At 44.3% G+C, this 18381-nt stretch overlaps 1 protein-coding gene across 2 annotated transcripts; it reads right to left on the minus strand.

Annotated features, from left to right (window-relative positions):
• Positions 1-880: 880 nt before the first annotated feature.
• LOC115830452 (melanoma-associated antigen 3) lies at positions 881-4511 on the minus strand. Of its 2 annotated transcripts, XM_030807299.1 has the most exons (3): positions 4441-4511; positions 2539-2604; positions 881-2458 (listed from the first exon to the last, which is right to left on the minus strand). In XM_030807299.1, the coding sequence occupies exon 3, from the start codon at positions 2391-2393 to the stop codon at positions 1449-1451; it is 945 nt and encodes a 314-aa protein (XP_030663159.1). In that variant the 5' UTR covers positions 2394-2458; positions 2539-2604; positions 4441-4511; the 3' UTR covers positions 881-1448. The 2 variants fall into 2 exon arrangements, with proteins under 2 accessions (XP_030663159.1, XP_030663161.1); XM_030807301.1 differs by lacking the exon at positions 2539-2604 and having other exon boundaries at positions 4441-4453.
• Between the last annotated feature and the right edge of the window lie 13870 nt (positions 4512-18381).

Here is an 18381-nt window from a genome sequence, read left to right on the forward strand (position 1 = left end):
GGAATAATTCGCCCAAGAAGGAAGCTTCTTCCATAAAATTCAGTGAAGTATTTCCTCTCAGAGAATGCACCTCAACATTTGGGTGTGCAGGAGTTTTGCCCAGCCAGGTGCAGCTCAAAGCTCCCACAATCTGTGTCAAAGACCAACTGCTTCTCTCTCCCAGCTGCTTTCCCACCTAAGCCACTATTTTCATCCATTTTGTTACCATCCAAAATCTAGCCCGTGGTTACAATTGGTCAAATTGCACTTGAGATAACCTAGTTAGAATGCCTTTTTAATGGAGTCAGCTCTGGCTCTCCCTGCCCGGCAGAAAAGCACCTGGCCAGTGGCTTCTGGGCCACCCTTCCCGGGAAATTCAGGCTTATCGCTCAGGAAACCCTTGCAGATGATGGGTGTCCATCACCTAGATCTTGGGCTGTGTTCAACAGCAGTGGGACAAAAGCAGAGGACACCTTCCATTCTCTACCTCTGCCTGAGGTAGAGATTCCTCCCTGTTCATCCCCCATTCGAAAGAAACTGCTCAGAGTTGCTTTCCATTCCAGGCTTTTCTCTGACACTCTGAGAATCTGGCTCTGGACCCACCCAGCTTCATTAGAGTCAGCTCCTTCAGAAGGAACTGAAGTTTCCCAAAGCCCAAAATGCCCCAGCTCAGGGCACTGACACTCCACAACTCTCACCTGGAGTCCCACACCCTCACCCCTCTCTTGCATTTCCTCTACATCTTACAGGACTTCTCACCACCTTAACTATATGACTGCAGGTCCTAGGCTCTACAACCCTATGGGTGGGCGTGAGTCTGGTTTACCTTAGCATCCCCACTACTAACCCAGGGCCTTCCACAGAGCAGATGCTGAGTGAATGGAAAAGAAACGAGCCAGCAAAGAGGAAGAATTATTTATTCAGATTTAATTTCACTTGCATTCTCAAAGAAGTCAAGGAAATCCAGGTTTGCATATTTGTTTAATTTTACAGAATAGATTGAGATACAAGGCAACAATTAACTATCTTTTGATTTCTTGAGTTATCTCACGTATGTTATTACTCATTCGCTCACAATTTTAAGGAAATACTTTTTCCACTGCTATTATTATGTCACAATTCACAAAATGGAATGGATTTCCCAATCTGAATAAAAGACAAGACTCTCACTCCTAAACTGTATAAACAACACTATGTGTGACTACTGTCATTCATAAACCTGGATGCTGAAGCTCATTCAACCATCCGTTAAAAGGAACATTTGAACAATTCCAACAGGAAACAAAGGTCAATCTCAAAGTCATCCAATAGAACAGAAACCCACTACTAAGAATGCTGACTGCTCGCTTCAAAGAGTGAAGAATGGGCCTCACGTCACACGAGGCAGTGGAAGCTAATGGATGGGGCCCTGGAAGGTGCACTGGCCCAGACCCCCTCCCACTGGCCCCCGCTGCAACTCGTGCTCAGACTCACTCTTCCCCCCCTCTCAAAGCCCATTCATGCAGGGATGGGTAGGAAATGTGAGGTCCTCCACTGATCTTTAGCATATGGTGCAGGACTTTCACATAGCTGGTTTCAACGAGGGCCCTTGGACCCCACAGGAACTCGTAGCATACAGGATCACTGCCGGGCACCTGCCGGTACTCCAGGTAGTTTTCCTGCACCAAATCTTGGGTGAGCAGCTTCTTGGGATCCGCTAAGATACTGTCTTCCCTCCCCTCAAACACCTGTAACACACTCAGCTCCTCCCAGATTTTCTCCTCAGGGGCACAGTCACCCTCTCTTGCGATTATGGCCAGGACGATTATCAGGAGGCCTGTCTTGGGCATGATCTGATTGTCACCCAGCAGGCCATCATAGGAGAGGCCCAGGCAGGTGACAAGGATGTACAAGTGGCCGATGGGGTCCACTTCCATCAGCTCAATGCCAAAGACCAGCTGCAAGGAATTGGAAGCTTTGCTGAAGATCACAGGAAAGAAGCGCTGCCAATTTCCGACGACACTCCCCAGCATTTCTGCCTTTGTGACCAGCTCCCTGGCTCGATACTTGAGGAGCAGAAAATGAACCAACTCAGCCACCTTCCTACGGAGTGCTGCTTGGAAGCCGGACTCCAGGTCGGGGAAGGTGCTCGGCCCCTCCTCTTCTTGGTTGCTGGAGTCCTCATCGGATTGGCTCCCGAGAGTGTGGTTGATGGTAGTGGGGAGGCTGGAGGCTCCCTGAGGACTCTGGGGAGGATCTGGTGACTCGGCAGCAGGCACCTCCCCCAGGGTGACTTCAACTAGAGTAGAAGAGGAGGAGGCAGCATCTTGCTCCTCAGTAGCAGGAGGCTGCGCACCCACCAGGCCCAGGGCCTCCCCTCGGGCCTCAAGGCCTTCTTCAGGACTGCAGTGCTGACTCCTCTGCTCAAGAGGCATGATGACTCTGGTCAGGGCAGCAGGTGGGAGTGTGGGCAGGAGCTGGGCAATGGAGACCCACAGGCCTGGGGAGAGAGGGAGTGTGTGAGAGACCTCAGCTGAGAACTGAACTGAACCTTGGAGGCTCTAACAAAGGCTTACTTACAGATCTTCTCCTTCAGTGCTCCTCCGGGGGCCTCTGGTCCTCCATGTCAGCCTGTCCCCTCAGAACCTGAAGGAGGAAGTGAGAGGACACCTCAGGGTACAGCCGGCCAGCGCATGCTGGAGCTGCAGGACTGAAAGCATTGAGGGTGAGGCCAGGCACTCTGGAGTCCATGTGTTCTGGGACAGGTGGGGCCCTTGGTTTGAATCCAAGGCAAACCTTCACCGTTGGCACTATCTGAGCCCCCTCTACTCTGTGACCTGAGGACACTGCCTCAGACCAAGTCCTCACTGCCTTGTTCCTGGAGCTCCTGATTCCTGGGAGAGGAATCCACGGGCCCCCAATGTGCAGACAGCAAACGCAGCCACGGATTCCCAGAACTGTCAGGAGGGTTGGCCAGACTCTGTGAGGTCCCCACTCTGCTGGGGTAGAGGGTCCCCTCTGTGCTCACTCAGGGCCCTCACCTTTCTCCTTATAGGGCCTAATCCCTCCCTTCTGCTGGCCTGAGAATCTCTCATGTCAAGAACTCACATACCTGATATGGTACAGAAAAACATGAGGGGACCCACATCTGGCCATACATTCCCAGGTCCTCCCGGGAAGGACAACGAGAGATGTCCAAATTTATTGAAGTCCATGTGCCCTAGGTGAGGAGACTGCTTGGTCCTCACCTCCACTCCTAGCAGGGTCTGAGAGCCTCCCTCTACTGCCCTGAGTGCAGCCCCCTCAGACCAAGGCCTCCCCTTCCCTGACATCAATGATCCTGGGATAATGGAGGGACCTCAGCTGACAGCCCTGCCCAGGCTCTCTGAGGTAACAGCAGGAGCAGGGTAGATTTTTATGGCGCCCCCAGTCCGCATTCTGTCCCAGGGGTACCCTCAATCCTCCCTCAGGCTCCTCACCGGGATGCTTGGCAGATCCTAGGACCACTGCATCTGTCCACCAGATGGGGGCCCCTTGGGGGTACGCCTTGGGCCCTGCAGATCCTGGGATTCCTCCCTCTGCTGACCTGAAGTCCCACTCTTCAGACCACAGCCCTCAACTCTCTTGTCACCCTGAAGGCGCAATGAGCACAGAGCACATTGGCCACTGTGCCCAGCATCCCCCAGCCCAAGGTTGCCACTGATTTGGACTCCAAGGTCCCCTCAGTCCTCCCTCTTCTTCCTCCCCATGACTCCTCACAGGGCTGGGCCCCAACCCCCTGCTGAAGTGGGTCTGCATCCCTAGGATTCCCGTAGCTGAATGAAAAGGTGCCTCAGTTTGAGACAGGGGTACAGTGGGCCCCTGTCGTGGCATGCTGGGTCCCCTCAGGACTCCATTGTCTTCCAGGAGGGCCTGGGCCCTTTCACTGCTTCCCAAAGGCCATACTCGCGATACCGAACCCCTTCCCTCCCTTAGCCGTAGACGTGAACCTCAGGACTCACGTGCCCGGCCGCCATTCCCGGAGCTTCTGTGACTTGATACCAGGGACAAAGCCCAGATTCTGCCAGGATGGCGGTGGGGGTGGGGATGGGAATGGGGAATGGGGGTGGGGGATGGGGGGTGGGGGATGGGGATGGGGGGTGGGGGATGGGGATGGGGATGGGGTTGGTGCTGGGGGATGGGAATGGTGGTGAGGGTGGTGGTTAGGCTGCCCTCAGTTCCCTCTCGGGGTTCTGACCTTGATTCCTGGCACAGCGTGGGCCCTGACCTCTTCTATCCAGCCCTGCCCTGGCCACATTAAGCTCTGTCCCCAGAGTTCCCTGTGGCTAAAGCGGCGGGGGTTGGCGGGGTGAGGTAGTGGCGACCCAGCCTGGAAGTCCTCCCCTGCGGGGTGGTCCAGGCCTGGCAGCAGAGGCAGCACTGGATTATTTGAGGCCCTCTGTCTGAGGTGAGGCCCGCCTCAGTCCTCCCTCAGCGTCTTACCTTGCCTCCTCACCGAGCCTGGGCCTGCTTCCCTCCGCCGACATCAGGCCATTGCTCAGGGCGAGAATCTCGCGGTCTTCTGAAGCCCAGTGCGCAAGTCAGTGGCGTCACATCCTGGCAACGGTACTTCCCTGGGTTCCGGGCAGGCATGGAACTGGATTCTGCCTGGATGGGGATCTGGATGCGGGTGGAGGTAAGCATGAAGATGGTGATGGGGCAACGGGTAAGGATTGGGACGTGGATCCTGAGGCTGTAGATCCTGGTGGGGTCGGGGGAGTTGGGGGTGGGAGGGGCCTTCGGTCATGCCTCAGGGTCCTGAAGTTGATGCCTGGCTGAGCCTGGACCGCCATCCTCTGCAGATTGTTTCTACTCCCCTCGGACCAAGTCTCTGACTCTGAGTCCCCCTGAAGTGGCATTGGGGGAAGGGGTGTGGTCTGGGTGACATCATTGCCTGCGTTTACCAGGGCTGACAAGAGGGGCTGAGCTGGATTCTGTGGTCCCTCTATGGTGGGGGGTGGGGGGTGGTGTGGACCCTCAGTCCTCACTCAGGAGGGTCCTCTTCCTCACCTCCGGCTGTTGGATGAAGTGATGGGCAGGAGATGCTCAGTTTCTGTCACCTGTGAGCATTTGCACAGCTGCACCCCTTGTAGAGAATGCCTGCGGGTCCCAGGCCAGGTGTTCCCTGCGGGGCGGCAGCTCCCCTGGTTGTAGTAACCTCTGGGAGAAGACGCACACCTTCCCACCGGGGCTTCTCCCCAGCCAGAGCTACACTTGGCAAACCTTTGGTCCTAAATGATTTATTCTCTGAATCGAAGAAACAGGGTTTACATTATCTTCCAAGTATATGTGTAGGTAGCCATATATATATATATTTATTTATTTATTTATTTATTTATTTCTATGAACTAACACCTACCCTTAGTATGCATGAGTCACTCTGATATCCTATTCTACTCCTATTTCAGTCTTTGTGTTCTGTTGAAAGAATTTTTTTTTAAATGTAATTCCTCTGCCACTATGTTGGTTCCAGGTTGTTATTAGCAGAACTCTGGAGTCATACTGCCTTAACCAACCAAATTTTCCTGGTGTCCTGCTATTACCTAGGGCTCTTGGCATCGTGTTTTCAGGGGCTGCCTCAGATTGCGCAATGAAGTGAAGTGGAAACTTTAAAACTTTTATTCTACCCATTCTGTCATCTACCGTGTAGGCAGGCTACAAACCTCCCCAACATCCCTGCTGCTAACCCCCTCCAACCCACACTGCAAGTGCCAAACACAAGTACCAGCTCAACACAGTCTTCAGTCTCACAATGGGCTTTCTCTGTTTTGTTACGTAGATTTTGTTGCTGATATTGGTTTTTTACTTACTGTTTCCATTCTGTAATTTTCCAGGTTTGATTTGGGAAGCAGAGCACAGCAGCCCAAATTTGTTGTAATGTCGGCGGCTACAGGTAAGGCACTAAATTGTAAATAATTTAAGCCGAGTTTACATTTTTACACTGTTGTGTTCCCCATGAATGAATGTTATACTCCTCTATGGATTTCAAGCTTTTTTTTACCTGAATATGTCAGTACACTTCGAGGGTTGTCTCTATAAAGACCTTATACATTTTTATTAGACTTCTTTTCAGGCAATTCTTGAATTTTGTTGTTATTGCAAATGGCATGTTGTCTATTAATTGTTGTAGTTAGTTATTGCTTTTGTGAGGTGAAGATTTTGATTTTGCTCTGGTAATCGGTTGCACACCTCGTTCTGAAGGCCGATGCACTTGGATATTCCACATACCTTTTCCTTTGAATTTTCAAAATCGATAATGGTATTATCACTAAACATTACATGTTCTTCCAACATTCATACCACTTACTCATTTTGGTACTTACAGCTCTTTGTGTCTCAATCCTGATTTCAAACGTAGCGGTAATAGCCTACATCTACTTCTCGTTCCTTACGTTTCACATTTAAGTATGTTTGCTGTTGATTTTAGGAAATGCAATTTCTCTTTGAATATAGGTTAAATACTTTTTTTTTTTTACCATGAACTCATATTAAATTTCTTTTAAAAGCTTTTTCTGTACCTGTTGACACAATCAAATTTTTTACTCCTCCATTTTGTATGTAAGGAATTACAATGAAACCGTTTTTTTTTTTTTTTTCCTAATGTTAAACCGTATGTTATTTCCTTGGGCAGAGCCTGTTTATTCATTTAATATGCTAGTAATTTACGTAGGGTATTTACTGCTATGTAAGGGAGCTTACTTAATGTGTGTTTTTTTTTCCATCAAGGGTAGGATATGGTCCTCATCTGGTTTTTGAATCCAGGAGGGCTAGTCTGGGAGAATGAGTTGAACAATTGTAAATTGTTTTGTATGTTCTAGAAGAGTTGATATAAGATGGTGGTTAGTTTTCCCTGATCATTTGGTAGATTTGGCCTCCAAAACTGCCTAACCTGGAATGTTTGAAGGTGGCTTGAGCTTTGAATATTGTACAGTTTCAGTTTGTATAGTTTAATTAAAGTTTTCTTTTTCTTTTTGGATCAGTTTGGTTACTGATTTATTTTATTTCTACAAAGTGGTCAGTTTCATTTAGGATTTCATTTTTAATGGCATATTTATCATGAAAAAAGTTTTATTAGGGAAAGCCTTCACACATACAGAATAATAGAAACTAATGTAATGAACCCAGGATACTTGATACCCGGCATGAACAACTTTAAATACACAGCAAATCTGGTTCCAGTTAGACACTCGCCTATCTGCATATCAGCTTCTGGAATAACGTGGAGCAAATCTAAGGCATTATACCATTTCCTCTCTAAATAATTCAGTATGCATTTTTAAAAGATAAGGACGTTTTATTAAACAAAATCCCAATAGTTTTCATATCTGAAAAATTATATAAATGATTATCAAATGTTGAACTATTTTACATGCTTCTCTGGCTGACTTATACTTTATAAAAAATATATTTCTTTGATGGAGTACCCAAATATGGTAACATTCCCCCCACTTGCTTCACTGTGGTGGTTTCATACATGTATAATACAGCTAGGTTTGTGTGTGTGTGTAACATTCTACATTCTGTCCCATGATTCTCCAACTTCTTAAGTTACTTTTAGACTTTACATACATTAAGCTTCACTGTTTGTGCTGTAAAGATCTATGGGTGTTGACAAATGCCTCGTGCCATTGTCTTAATCCGTTTGGGCTTCCATAACAAAAATAGTGTAGACTGGGTGGCTGATAAACAACGCAACTTTATTTCTCACATTCTGGAGGTTGGGAAGTCCAAGATCAAGGTGCTGGCAGAGTTCATGTCTGGTGGAGACCTGCTCCCTAGTTCATAGACAGTTGCCTTTTCCCTATGTCCTCACATGGAAGAAGGGGCAAGGGATCTCTCTGGGGTCTATTTTATAAAAACACTAATCCCGTTCATGCGGACTCTGCTCTTACGATCTAGTCATACTCCAAATACCCCACCTTCTACCTAATACCATCACCTTGGTATTTCAGCAGATGAATTTTGTGGCAACACAAATATTCAGATGAAAGCAAGCATGCATCCACCATTACAGTATTACCATACTAGTTTGACTGCCCTGATAAATCCCTTGCCCCTGGCAGATAAACCCCTTGGCTACCACTGATAGGTTTTTCATCTTTATGATTTTGCCTTTTCCTGAATGTCATGTAAATAGAATACTATAACATGTAGCCGTTTTAGGCTGCTTTCTTTCACCTAGCATAATGAACTGAAGAGTCATGTATGACTTTGTGTGGCTTGGAACTTATTCCTTTTCATTGAGGAGTAGTAGTATCATTGTCTGGTTGTACCATAGTGTGTGTGTGTGTGTGTGTGTGTGTGTATCCATTCACCAAATGAAATACATTTTGGATGCTTCTATTTCTGGTGATTATGAAATAAGCTTTTGTATACAATCAAATACAAATTTTTATGTAGACATAAGTTTTCACATCAATTGGGTAAATGATTATGACTGCTGAATCTTATGCTAAGTCTATATTCAGTTTTTTAAGAAAACGCCAAACTGTCTTCCAAAGTGGCTGTACCATGTTGCATTTCCACCAGCAATGAAGGAGAGTTTCTGTTGCTCCACATCTTCCCTGGCAATTGATCTTGGTTTTGTTTTTTTTGTTTTGCTTTTTTATGGATTTTGGACATTCTAATAGGTGTGTACTGGTATCTCATTTTAGTACACAATTATCTAATGAGAACAGATGCTCAGTACTTTTATTATGCTTATTTACCATGTGTGTATCTTCTTTTGTGAAGAGTGTGTTCAGATCTTTGACTATTTTCATGTTTTTCCTATTGTTGGCGCTTTAAGAATTCGTGTATGTTGTAGAGACAAGTTCTTTATCACATATGTGTACCACAGATGTTTTCTGCTAGTCTGTGGCTTCTGTTTTCATTCTCTTAACATTGTCCTTTGAAGAGCACATGATGTTTATTCTAATAAAACCTACTTGGCAAATTTTTCTTTCATTGATCATGCTTTTGGTGTTGAATTTAAAAACTCACCACTGAACTCAAAGTTATGTGAATTTTCTCTTATGTTTTCTTATAGAGGGTTGTATAATTTTTGCATTTTGCATTAGGTCTGTGATGTATTTTGAGTTAATTTTTCTGGAATATGTCAGGATGTGTCTAGGTTATTATAATTTGCATATAGATGTCTAATTGTTCGGGCACCTTTCGTTGGAGAAGCTGTACTTTCACCATTATTGCCTTTGTTGTGAATCACCTGACTGTATGTGTGCATGTCTATTTCTGAGCTCTGTTCTGTTTTATTAATCTATGTGTGCATTCTTTGCTAATGCTTATGTCCGCCACCAAATTCATATTTTGAAGCCCTCAGCCCCAGGGTGTCTGCATTTGGAGCTGAGGCCTCTAAAGAAGTAATTAATATTAAAAGAGGTCATAAGGGTGGGGCCTTGATCCCATAGGATTAGTGTGGTTATAAGAAGTTAGAAGAGACAGATGAAATTACTTGTGTGCCTGCACTAGCTCTGTCTCTCTCTCTCTCTGTCCCCACCCACTCTGCACATGCACACAGGAAAGGCCAAGAATGGATATATTGAGAAAGGGCTATCTACAAGCCAGGAATAAGGCCATCAGCAGAAGCCAACCCAGCCAGTCCTTGATCTGGGACTTCCATACTTCAAAACTGTGAAAAAAAATAAATTTGTTCTGTTTCAGCTACTCAGTCCCTGGAATTTTGTTAGGGCAGCCTGAGCTTACTAAGACACAACCCCAGGTAACACAATTTTTTTTGTTTTCTCCTAAAAAAAAAAAAAAAACCTAATTTTGACATTTAAGTCTGTCGTTCATTTTGAGTTACATTTTTGTATGTTGTAAGATGTGTGCAATGGTTAGTATTATGTGTCAACTTGTCTAGGCTATAGTACACAGCCGTGTGGTCAAACAGTACTCTAGATGTTGTTGTGAAAGTATTTTGTAGTTGTGATTAACATTTACCATCAGTTGACTTTAAGGGAAGCAGTTTAACCTCCATAATGTGGATGGGCCTCATCCAATTAGTTGAAGGTGTTAAGACAAAAGACCAAGGTTTCCTGGAAAAGGAAATCTACCACAAGGCTAACATAAAAATGTTGCGTGAGTTTCTAGCCTGCTGGCCTGCCTCACAGATTTGGGATATACGAGACCTCATAATCACATGAGATAATTCCTTATGAAATCTTTATCTTTCTTTCTCTCCCTCCCTTTTTACATAGATAGATATGTAGGTAGGTAGGTAGGTAGGTAGGTAGGTAGATAGATAGGTAGGTAGGTAGGTAGGTAGATAGATAGATAGATAGATAGATAGACAGACAGACAGACAGGTAGATAGATAGATAGATAGATAGATAGATAGATAGATAGATAGATAGATAGATAGACAGACAGACAGGAAGCAATTACGGATTGAAATTCAGTTTTGCATATGGATATCCAACTGTTCTAGACCCAGTTGAATACACTATCACTTCTCTCCTCTAATCTTCATTTGTATCTTTATCAATATTTGGCTTTTATATATATGCATATACATGTGGATCCATTCCTGGACTTTATTCTCTTCTTTTTATGTGTTTCTAAAATTATGACAATTCCACACTATACTGATTATTGTTAGTTTATAAACCTTCAAATGAAGTAGCGGTACCCCTCTGTATTTATTCCTTTTCACACAGCTGATAAAGCATACCCGAGACAGGGAATGTTACAAAAGAAAGATGTTTATTGGACTTGCAGTTCCACGTGTCTGGGTAGCCCTCACAATCACGGTGGAAGGCAAGGAGGAGCAAGTCACGTCTTACATGGATGGTGGCAGACAAAGAGAGAGAGAGCTTGTGCAGGGAAACTGCCATTTTTAAAACCATCAGATCTCTTGAGACTTATTCACTATCACGAGAACAGTATGGGAAAGACCCAACCCCATGATTCAATTATCTCCCACTGGGTCCCTCCCACACCATGTGGGAATATTGGGAGCTGCAAGATGAGATTTGTGTGGGGAGACAGAGCCAAAAAATATCATTCCACCTGTGGCCCCTCCCAAATCTCATGTCTTCACCTTTCAAAACCAGTCCTGCCTTCCCAACAGTCCCCCAAAGTCTTAACTCATTTCAGCGTTAACGCAAAAGCCCACAGTCCAAATCTTGAGAAGTTGTCAAAGGACACTCAGTTTTCTTCAGTTAATCATGTAAAAGGACTGCACTGACGTGGTTAAATTCCCAGGACTCTCAGTTCTTTAGGAATGGACTAAATATCTGGTATCATCACTTACAAAAGTGTCTTGAACTTGATATAATTTATGTTCAGAAATTAGTTCATATTGTTTATTTTTATCTTTTAATTCAATTTTTTTCATGAGCTTTTTGAAGGCCCCCTGGATATGCACCCTGTAAAAGGAGAAAAATCCTTGTGACTACTAATTTTGACTGAAATTATTGTTGATTTAATTTATACAAACACAAAAGGTGATACAAACATTTTTATAGCACTTAATGAACATATTTGTGAAATAAATGCATTCAAAAACAAACTAAAACAGAAAAAAATAAAAATATAAAATAAAATAGTACACAGCAGATTGCTAATTGTGGTGACCTCTGAGGTGCGGGCTGAATTGTGGAGGAACTTTATACAGAGAAGAATTGTGAATTATCTGTATTTTAGATTTCTTTTGCAACAAGAATATAGGCACTATTACCTTTTTAATTACAATATCTAAATAAGCCTAACAGCAAAAACAGTAGCTGTGTATTAGTCAGTTAAAGTAACTGAAGTAACTGCTAGCTGATGCAATAGGCAAACCCTGGAATTTGAGTGACTTGACAAAACACAAGTTTATTTTATGTGCACATGAGTCCTGATGTGGTTTCACAGGGCCTCTCCACTCTCCCGTGACCCAGGTATCCAGGCAGCTTCCACCTTGGGATTCCACCATCTCAACATGAGGCTGCCATCTTTACTATTAGATGGAGGGAGAAAGCATGGAAATGGCACACTGGCTCTCAGATGTATGTCTAGATGTGACTAACAATGCTTCTGCTCATGTTTCAGTGGTAAGGGGTTGTCACATGACCCTTCCTAACTACAAGTGGACTGTACTATTCCCATGTATCCAGGAAAGAGAGGAAGATGAGATGTGGGTGAGCACTATAGTCTCTCCCATAAACTGTTACATAGTAGGTGCTCAACAAAAAGGAACTATTATTATTTGCTATGACATCCGTCCTCTTCATTGCTGGGAGGAGTTTCTGAGAAAACCAGATTTTCTTCACGTTCTCCAACTTTTTTTAAGTGTGTACTGTATGACAGATGCTTTCAAATACAGGATCACATGTAGTTTTCTAAGGATCCAGTATACCTCAGCCCCTGCATGTTCCAGGGCTACATCCAGCAGCTTCCCTACCCTGTGTGACATGAGGCCCATTCTTCACTCTAAAGAGAGCAGTCAGCGTTCTCACTAGTGAAAGGCACGATGGGTGGAAGGGAACTCAGTGTATAATGTCTTTGTGTTCTGTTGTATTTGAATGAGTTTGCTATTTTGTGAAACATATTGGGAAGCCCTTCATCTTGTTTTGTGGTTTGGAACAAGATGCCATGGCATTGGAATAGGTGTTTCCTTGGAAAATGAAATACATTAGCAAAAAAATTGATGGGGTCATGAAATAGAGAAATAAAAGGAAAAGATAGGCTGCTCTGCCCATAGAGTAGCTATTCTTTTATTTACTTTCTTAATAAACTTGCTCTCACTTTACTCTATGGATTCACCTCGAATTCTTTCTTGCACGAGCTCCAAGAACCGTCCCTTGGAGTCTGGATTGGGACCACATTCCAGTAACATCTTTCTGGTGAACCCTGAAGGGACAATACTGAGGAAACTCCCTGACCCAAAAGAAATAGACGGCAGCACTGACTGGCAGACTTTGGAGTCAGGAAAACTTTTCTTTTGGGCTACTGACAGCTTTTAACAATTCAGTAAAGTATACTTCTGTGAATAAAATTCGGAGCATATTTGTTTCTCTCTACCTAATTTCTCTAGAATTTGGAAACTGCTTGTAAATATTCTTAACTTACGGCAATATAGTTATTTGCATAAGTGCAATATAGTTATTTGCATAAGTGCAATAAGAATCTGTTTTCTTTTGCAACAAGACACAATTGGCGAAACTGGTTATTTTACCAAGGCTTTGACTGGAATGGTGTTCTTTTCTTTAAGGGATCAAACTTGACTTATAGAGCCAATAAAAACCCCTTGGGAAAACTAGCCTCATAACTTGTCTACACAGTCCCTGTGAAGGGTTTCTGACCTGTGGTAAGTAAAGAATGTCATTATCTGACAGGCCCAGGAGCCCCAAGTGATCTTGGGACCTCAAGAGGAGAGGATTTTACCCAACTCATAGGTATTTGATGACACCCACCCCTGGCTGGACTCAGCTTTAAAAACGTCTTACCTGAGATTCCTTCTGTGGAACAGAGCTCCATCAAAGCCATTTATTTTTATTTTTTATATTTATTTATTTATTTATTATTTATTTATTTATTTTTGAGACGGAGTTTCGCTCTTGTTGCCCAGGCTGGAGTGCAGGGGGGTGATCTTGGCTCACTGCAACCTCCACTTCCTGGGTTCAAGCGATTCTCTTGCCTCAGCCTCCCGAGTAGCTGGGATTACAGGCACCCACCTCTATGCCTGCCGGCTAATTTATATATATATATATATACACATATATATATATACACACACATATATACATATATATACACATATATACATATATACACATATATACATATATATACACACACACACACACATATATATATATACACATATTTATATATTTTAGTAGAGATGGGGTTTCAACATGTTGGCCCGGCTGGTCTTGAACTCCTGACCTCAGGTGATCCGCCCGCCTCAGCCTCCCAAAGTGCTAGGATTACAGGCGTGAGCCACCATGTCCGGCCCATCAAAGCCAATTTTAAAAGAGCTTATGTGAGGCTGGGCATGGTGGCTCATGCCTGCAGTCCCTGCACTTTGGGAGGCCAAGGCAGGAGGATTGCTTGAGCCCAGGAGCTCGAGACCAGCCTGGGCAACATTGGGAGACTGCCTCTATTAAAAAATAAAATAAAAATAAAAATATAAAGAGCGTATGTGCAAAATAATTATTCTTGCTGCACTTTATATAAATGATCAGGCCAAGTATAATCAAACAAACCAGTCTTACCATGATTTGTCTTTAGTAAAAATGGGAGACTGGAGAGAGAAAAAAATATGATGTTGCAAAAACTATGGGGCACCTGTTATTAGATTCTAGTTTCATTAGTTGTTTTTAAAGTTTTTTTCTGCAATTTAGACTCACTTTTCTTATTCCTTTGAACCAATCCGTGATCTCTGACTGCTATTTAGAAGAAATAAGAGGGATGGCTAATGTAAAAATCTGGATCAATATTCTAGTTCTGGGCACATATTGAAATCAGATAGTGACCCCATATCAGCCTGGTTCTAACAGTTGCCCAGTTCAAGGAAAGCCTTCTTATTTAGTTTACTTGGGATAATTTTACTTATTTGGCTTTACTGTTGTGGAATACACTGGTGTTGTACTCTTGGTGTAGGAGTGCAGGATAAGCTTACTCAATGTTTTCTTAAACTGAACACTTATTAATCTTCCAGATAACACGTTTTGTCAGAACTCAGAGTTGTGTATGACCCTCACCAAACTGACGCTTTCTGACTGAGCTCCTCTCTGCCCTGAATTCAAAAGACTCTCATAATTAGGCAGTAACATCATCACCCCTATTTAGCCTGAAGGAGTTACAGAAGATAGATCTTCATCCCTCTACAACCCTTAGGAATAAAGGTTCTCAGATAAAAGGGAGGAGGGAAATGTCAGAGGTGTTTGGACCAGAGCAACTCCATCTTGAATAGGGTCTGGGTAAAATAGGGCTGAGACCTATTGGGCTGCATTCCCAGGAGGTAAGGCATTCATAGTCACAGGATGACACAGTATGTCGGCACAAGATACAGGTCATAAAGACCTTGCTGATAAAACGGGTTGCAGTAAAGAAGCCAGCCAAAACCCACCAAAGCCAAGATGGCAATGAGAGTGACCTCTGGTCATCCTCACTGCTCATTATATGCATTAGCATGCTAAAAGACACTCCCACCGGCACCATGACAGTTTACAGATGCCATGGCAACGTTTGGAAGTTACCCTATATGGCTGAAAAAGGGGAGGAGCCCTCAGTCCCAAGAATTCCCCACTTTTTTCCTGGAAAACTCATGAATAGTCCACCCCTTGTTTAGCATATAATCAAGAAATAACCATAAAAATGGGCAACCAGCCTGGCGCCATGGCTCACGCCTGTAATCCCAGCACTTTGGGAGGCCAAAGGGGGTGGATCACGAGGCCAGGAGATCGACAGCATCCTGGCTACAACAGTGAAACTCTGTCTCTACTAAAAATACAAAAAATTTGCCAGGCATGGTGGCAGGCACCTATAGTCCAGCTACTTGGGAGAATGTGGCAGGAGAATGGCGTGAACCAGGGAGGCGGAGCTTGCAGTGAGCCGAGATCACGCCACTGCACTGCAGCCTGGGCGACAGAGTGAGACTCTCTCTCTCAAAAAAAAAAAAAAAAAAAAAAAAGGCAACCAGCAGTCCTCAGGGCTATGGAGTAGCCATTCTTTTATTTCTTTACTTTCTTAATAAACTTGCTCTCACTTTACTCTAAAAAATAGAAATAAAAGGAAAAGACAGTTAATTGTCGGCTTTTTATTCATGTGCTGTTCTATAAAATTAAACCATATATGTGTACCTGGATTTTCTTGGCTTATTCAAGGATGTAGGAGAAATTATATCTTAAATGGAAGTCCCGGTCACTGGCTCATTCTTTCTCAAACACTCACTGAGCATCTGCTCTTTGGAAGGCCCTATGTTAGTGGAGATACTGGCATAAGTCAGACCCACCCCTACCCGAAGGGTGGTAGAGTCTAGGAGCTATAGTCATAAAATTAAGTTGGTGAGATTTCCTCTAAGACCTAAAGGAAAAGTAAGAGAGGGCAGAATGTGTGGTGCTCCCGGTGAGAGTGGTGGAGTGTAAATGCCTTGAGCCAGGGCCTTTTGGGCTTTGGGAAACTGCAGTTCCTTCTGAGGAAGCTGATTCTAATGAAGCTGGTGGGTCCAGGGTCAGATTCTCAGTGAGAGAAAAGCCTGGAATGGAAAACTGCTCTGAGCAGTTCGTTATGGTTGGTGGATGAACATAGACGAGTTTCCACCAGGGGCAGGAATGGAAGGCATCCTGTGCTCTTATTCCAGTGCGGTTGAATACAGCCCAAGAGCTAGGTGATGGATACTCATCATCTACAAGGGTTTCCTGGGAGGTAAGGGTGAATCTCTCAGGAAGGGAGGCCCAGAAGCCACTGGCAAGGTACTCTTCTGCCTTAGAGGGAGAGCTAGAGCTGACTCTAGTCAAATGGCATTCTAATTAGGTTATCTCAAGTGTAATTTGGCCATTCCTAAGCATGGGCTAGATTTTGGGTGGTGATTATATGAATGAAAATAGTGGTTGAGATGGAAAAGCAGCTGAGAGGGAGGAAAAGAGTTGGTCCTGGAATCAAATTCCAGGGACATAGAGCTGCATCCAGCTGAAGAAGACTCCTCCACACACAAATTAAACAATAGATCATCTAGGAGGGAAATTCTACTGTGTTTTGTCTATGAAGCAAACTTTGGGCTGAGTTGGTATTCTCTGTACTGTTGTGCTACGTACTCCGAGGTTTCCTAGATAACAATAACAACAGCAACGACAAAATTCCCAGAGGAAACTATGGTAGGCTCTGAGTTCCAAATAGTAACACAAATAACTGCCAAACATTAACGATCTAATATATGCCAGGCCCTGAGCCAAGTGCTTTACTTACATTGCACACACTCCAGAAGTCCTACAAGACAGACTTTATCAAACCTGCTTCACTTCACAGATGAAGAACTTGATGCTCATGCGGCTTGATAATTTCCCCATAATTACACGGCTAATAAGCAACAGGGTTGGGATCGTATCCCTGCTAGATTAGGATGGGCCCCAATCCAATATGACTGGTGTCCTTATAAGAAGAGGACATTAGGACACAGACACACACAGAGGAAAGACCATGTGAAGACACAGGAAGAGAATGGCCATCTACAAGTCAAGGAGAGAGGCCTCAGGACAACTCAACCCTGCCCACACCTTGAGCTTGAACTTGTAGCCTCCGGGACTGGGAAAATACATTTCTGACGCTAAAGCTCCCCCAGTCTGTGGTACCTTGTTATGATAGCCAAAGCAAACTAATACACGTGGTCTGAATTCATCTGAGTGTATGTCATTCCTTCTCGTCCCAACCTGAAGCAGACCTTCGTCTTGCTATTTACTTCTCAGGAATCCATGTCTCTCAGGCAACCCAAAGAAGGACCCTGTGGTCAAGCTACAAAAAGTATGCCTAAAGAAGTGCTATGGACTGAAATGTGCTCCCTTCCAAAAAACATGTATATGTTGAAGCTCTAAGTCCCAATGTGACGGTCTGGAGATGGGGCCTTTGGGAAGCAATTAGGGTTAGACGAGCTCCTGAGAGCGTAGGCCCTCAGGATTGGATTAATGTCTGTATTAGTTCATTCTTGCATTGCTATAAAGAAATACCTGAGACTGGGTAATTTATTAAAAAATAGGTTTAATTGGCTTACGGTTTGCAGGATGTACAGGAAGCACGGCAGCACCTGCTTCTGGAGAGGCCTTAGGGAGCTTTTACTCATGGCAGTAGGCAAAGAAGGAGCAGGCTCTTCACTTGGTGAAAGCAGGAGCAAGTGAGACGGGGGGGCATTGCCACACACTATTATATGACCATATGTCGTGAGAAATCACTCACTATCTTGAGCACAGTACCAAGGTGATGTTACTAAACTATTAATGAGAAATCTGCCCCCATGATCCAATCACCTCCCACCAGGCCCCACCTCCAACATTGCGGATTACAATTCAGCGTGAGTTTTGGTGGGGACACTGATCCAGACCACATCAGTGTCCTTATAGGAAGAAATGCAAGAGAGCTTGCACATTTTTCTTTTTCTCTCTCTGCCATGTGAGGACTCACAGAGAAGGTGGGCATCTATAAACCAGAAAGAGGACCCTCACCAGACACCTACCATACTGGCATTCTGACTTTTGGCTTCCCAGCCTCCAGAACTGGGAGAAAATCAGCATCTGTTGTGTAAGACCCCCAGTCTATAGCATTTTGTTACAGCAGCATGAAATAACTAAGACAAGAAGGAAGGCGACAATGAGAACCAACACAATTTAGGAATCGTCTGTGGTTCCTTGAGAGCCAACTCTGTCCAGGTGCCAGCATTTCTGTGCATTCCCAGCACTTTCCCGAATT

This window comes from Nomascus leucogenys, chromosome X (assembly GCF_006542625.1).
Source record: "Nomascus leucogenys isolate Asia chromosome X, Asia_NLE_v1, whole genome shotgun sequence".
NCBI lineage: Eukaryota > Metazoa > Chordata > Mammalia > Primates > Hylobatidae > Nomascus > Nomascus leucogenys.